Raw genomic sequence first — 4,874 nt, 5'->3', positions numbered from 1 at the left:
CCTTGATCTTCCTTTTGGTCCTCGAAAGACAAAATTAATCGAAATTGTCCCCGAAAGATACATGACTTGGTCACGTTAGTCCTTCCGTCAGTTGGATGATGACGTGTCACGTTAAGTGCCACGTGGCATGATAACGTGGTGGGTTAATGCCACGTGTCACAAGATGATTAGTTGACGTGTCAGATCAATGACACGTGGCATGCCACGTGTCACTTGACATGTAAAAAAGTTATTTATAATCAAAATAGTCCTTGAAAGTTCAGATGTAAGTCATTTTCATCCCTAAAATTTTAAAAGTTAATCAAATTAGCCTTATATAATTTTTTTTATTTTTTCTTGATAATATTAAATTTAAATATTTTTTTATACTACTAATTTTAATAGAAATGTAATTGACAAATAAAATATTAGTAATTGTAACTTTTCTTCTTAAAATTTTTTTCAATAAAATTATCTCTCTCCTTTAATTCTTCTAAAAATCTCTATTTTTGAGTATATATATATATACTCAAAATTAAAATGTATGTATTTGTTAACTTAAATAAAGTTATATGCTCAAAATCAAAATTTATATATGTTAACCTAAACAAAGTTATACCACAATTTTTTTCTACTACATCTTTTTTTTTCCATTACGATATTACTTACATATAGGATGTAATGGTAGTGATATTCGAAGTCAAAATTCAAGAAGATCCATAAATTTTGCTTCAATTTCAAACTTTACAAAATATTAAAAATTTGTTGCTTAATTATTATTATTATTATTATTATTATTATTATTATTATTATTATTATTATTATTATTATTATTATTATTATTATTATTATTATTATTATTATTATTATTATATGCTAATCGAATTGCTTCTTAAGCGTACTATATGCAAATGTCATAATAAATTTTTGTGTGTTTCATATGTTTGAGATAGATTATATAATTTTTTTAATATTACTACCATTACATCCTATATGTAAATAATACCATAATGGAAAAAAAAGATGTAATAGAAAAAAATACTGGTATAACTTTGTTTATGTTAACATACATAAATTTTGATTTTGAGCATATAACTTTGTTTAGGTTTATATATATATATATAATGTAAGAAAAAGGTTTTAGAATAGAAAAGAATAAGAGAGATTGAGAAGAATTAAAGGAGAGAGATAATTTTATTGAAAAAATTTTTAAGAAGAAAAGATACAATTACTAACTTTTTGTTTGTCAATTACATTTCTATTAAAATTAGTAGTATCAAAAAATATTTCAAATTTAATATTATCAAGAAAAAATAAAAAAATTATATAAGGACTATTTTGATTAATTTTTAAAATTTTAGGGATGAAAAAAACTTACGTCTGAACTTTCAAGGACTATTTTGATTATAAATAACTTTTTTACATGTCAACGCCACGTGTCACTGATCTTACCATTACACCATATCCGGCAAATAGCAGCGGTTATGCATAGGATTAGCAGCGGTTTTTAACCGCTGTCAAACGGATAGCAGCGGTTGATATACCCGCTGGAAGATAGCGTGCGGCTAAACCGTTTGCAGCGGTTAATAGCAACCGTTGGAACAACCGCTGCTAAATGGTATTTTACAGCGGTATAATTTTGTAGCGGTTCTTTCCGCTACAAAATCGTAAGAATATGTATGCTTGAAGATGGCAGCGGTTGTTAACCGCTGCAAAATGCTATCCGTTAAAATATTCTGTTAAGATCTAGCAGCGAATTTAAAACCGCTACCAAATGTAGAGTTACACTTTTTTTTCATAAAAAAAAAACCCGAATTTACACTAATATATGCCAATTCTTTTATACTTTATACATTCTACCCCTCAATTGTGTTACCTTATTAAAATAACTAACAGTCAATCAAACTACAACACACGAAACAAAACAAAAATATATGCAAAAGTGAATCATTATAATAATTATTTGAATTCAGTGCATCGATGACTGTAAACTACCGATAAAGTCACCAAAATGAAAAACTACAAATAAATATCTCAAAAGTCATTATGACAGTGAAAAATTAAAGAGTATTCAGATTCCAACATTCATAATTCAAATCATTAGCTGCCCGCACATCATCTTGCATGGGATGAGGTTGTGCACTTCTCAAAGAATCCAAATCTGCAGCTATTTCAGGTGGCAAACTACCTTCTTGTTGCTGGATTATGTATCTTAACAAATTTCCCATACTCTACATTTTTTCCTTCCCCTCTGCCTCCATTCTCTGTCTCTTTGCCTTTTCCTCTACTGCTGCCGCCTTGAGTTCTGCTGATTCCGCCTTAAGTTCTGCTGCCTCTGCCTTAAGTTTTACAATCTCCATCTTATACTCCTCAATTTGTACACCGTAGTCAGACTGTTGTGGAATGTTACGAAAACAATGACTGGGACATGGACCAAAACCGAGTCCACGAACTCTTCCTGGGTGCTCCTTTCCAAGCACTTGTGCAAGGGAATCATTCTGTGAAAATTCCTTGCTCGAGGGGTCTTGGCTCTCAATGTGTTCAATTGCTTCCTGCAAACACGTGAGATCCGGATTTACACTAATTTAAATTCATACTACTTAAATATAGAAATATGAAAAAGTAAAGAACATGATTTACCCCAACCAGACGCGGATCTTCATTCATATACGAACCATTCTTTTTTTATGACTCATGGTCCATCCCTCTCCTCTACCAATAGGCCTTCCCTGTCGTAGTTCCTATAACAATCATCAACACAATCATAATCCAGACAACACTATATTACCAGAAACACGTCACCATTCTGGAACTGAATTTAAATTAATTACTTTTTCGTGTCTCTTTCTTGCCACCGTTTTAGAACCTCCGGTATGTGTGTGCAGTTGCTTTGAACGATTAGCAGCATTTTTTTTACACTTGTCCTACACATAAAACGACAAACAGAAATGTTATCGGGATAAATTACTATACTTTTAATGGTTTTATAAGTCAGGCATGTACAATATCAGGAAACACAAAAAAGAATAAGGTGATGAACTTTTTGCTAGTAGTTTTTTCACTATCACAATAAATTCAGCATATTTAGTAGTAATTCATGATGATTTAAAATCGAATACAATGAAATTTCAACTAAGCATTTGTTACCTTTGTGTCCTCGTTCAACCGATATTCAAGAAATTTTTTCCAGTGATTTGCCTCTATTCCTGCTGGCTTACGCTTGAGGTTTTGGTCAAAAGTCAGTTCTTCGTCATAAACCTTATGGAACAAATGATTCCTTGCATTCCTCCAGGAATTTCCTATCCTTTGTACAATTCCCGGCTTTATGATTCCTTTTCCATCGTCCTCATAGTGGAAGACTCGCTACAAGTAGTTCAGATCATAAGATAACACAATAAACATGATAACTATATTGACATCAGTGCTTTCACACCGTCATTCTAACTATTAACTTTAACTCCAAATCCATTCCACATCACAGAAGAACCTATATACACTATTCATCAACTCAACACACAAATAAATTTGATTGAGAATTTTCCACAATGAAAACCTTATCCTAAATTCTAAGTTCAAAATGCAAGTTTCACAACCATTATATGCATATAAATAGCATGAATCACCTCCAATATAAGCATGAATAATCACCTTCAAAGTATGAACCGAACCCCCCTTGCTGGACCAGCTTAGTAATGATCAAATATATATCACTTCATTAAATAATGATTGTAGTTACTAATACAATCTGTTAGAACTCTTTGGCAAAGGAACCCTTCAAATCCTATTAAAGAAATCAGGCTGAATCTCTTTTACAATAGCTTTCTACAGGCATGGACAACAATAAGAAAGTTGAAATGTGAAGGTGTTTTTGGTCAGGAGGGTTGAGGAGGAGCATACCAATATAGTAAGACAAGGAAAAAATATAATAATTAACCACCTCAAACATACTTACATATTATCAAAAGACACATCATTAGACATGAACAATTCTCAGCAACAAAATTCAAAGAAGTGAACAAAAAGAAACCCAACATGCACTATCCTTCTCTACTTTACCAGACTAAAACAAAAAAATAGAAAACCAACGAAATTCACCTACTAATAGAGAATTGTAGCACATAAAAACAGCAACCCCATAGCTAGCAAATAATTAAATAAATCTCTCAACAAATAATTAAAACCACATTACATTCCAAAATTTCAAAGTTAAGAAGGTAACAGAATCAACTTGTGCGAATCTGATCCATATTTCTCTTCCTCTGACATTTTCATTTAACCGGAAATCATAACCTATAGATACTCACTCTCTAATTCTTTACAACAGGAGCAGCTTTAACATTCTCCTGAGGTTTATAAGTTTTATCATTATTATTGTTATTATTGTTATTATTATTACTACAACTATTAGTTACATTGCTATACACGAAGGACCGGATTAATTGTGGCTTAAATTATTCAATAATGTACTGCAATTTAAGATATACCAAAAAAAAAAGCATTTGCGAACTAAGCATTGGTAACGCCTTACTTTATAAAAAAAAACTAAACATTACCTTAAACTGGTCAAAGGCATGCTCCTTGGAAGCCTTACTCATTGTCTTCCAACTTTTTTCACCAATTGGCAACTGTTGAAAATCAGACGCCAATTGTAAGACCCAAGACCTTTGAAAGAGGGCTATCATTAACTAATTTCAAATTCAGTGTTTCTGTAACCTTAATTTCAGAAATTTCTCTATTAAAGAAAATTAAGGCAAGTTTTGATTTATCGAATTTGAGATGGGTTATGATTATTATCCAATTTTATAATTATTGGATTATTTTCTATATTTAGATTATAAATTTGTCAGTTATGAAATAATAGGGGTTTTACATGGTTTGGATTACATCAGTAATAT

At 31.1% G+C, this 4,874-nt stretch overlaps 1 protein-coding gene across 1 annotated transcript; it reads right to left on the bottom strand.

Annotated features, from left to right (window-relative positions):
- Positions 1-2,210: 2,210 nt before the first annotated feature.
- On the bottom strand, positions 2,211-4,661 carry LOC112763800 (uncharacterized). The gene is made up of 5 exons (XM_025809378.1): positions 4,533-4,661; positions 3,127-3,342; positions 2,811-2,903; positions 2,655-2,720; positions 2,211-2,531 (listed from the first exon to the last, which is right to left on the bottom strand). The coding sequence occupies exons 1-5, from the start codon at positions 4,659-4,661 to the stop codon at positions 2,211-2,213; spliced, it is 825 nt and encodes a 274-aa protein (XP_025665163.1).
- Between the last annotated feature and the right edge of the window lie 213 nt (positions 4,662-4,874).

This window comes from Arachis hypogaea, chromosome 17, assembly GCF_003086295.3.
Source record: "Arachis hypogaea cultivar Tifrunner chromosome 17, arahy.Tifrunner.gnm2.J5K5, whole genome shotgun sequence".
Taxonomy (NCBI): Eukaryota; Viridiplantae; Streptophyta; class Magnoliopsida; order Fabales; family Fabaceae; genus Arachis; species Arachis hypogaea.
This window is presented reverse-complemented; position numbering and strand designations above follow the sequence as displayed.

Bases quoted from the DNA above. Each gene is read 5' to 3' on its own strand.
- LOC112763800 (XM_025809378.1), bottom strand. From the start codon at position 4,661: ATGATAGCCCTCTTTCAAAGGTCTTGGGTCTTACAATTGGCGTCTGAT. The intron at 3,343-4,532 runs GTAATGTTTAGT...AACTACTTGTAG, and splicing joins ATGCCTTTGACCAGTTTAAG to CGAGTCTTCCACTATGAGGA. The intron at 2,904-3,126 runs GTAACAAATGCT...TTTTATGTGTAG, and splicing joins GGTTGAACGAGGACACAAAG to GACAAGTGTAAAAAAAATGC.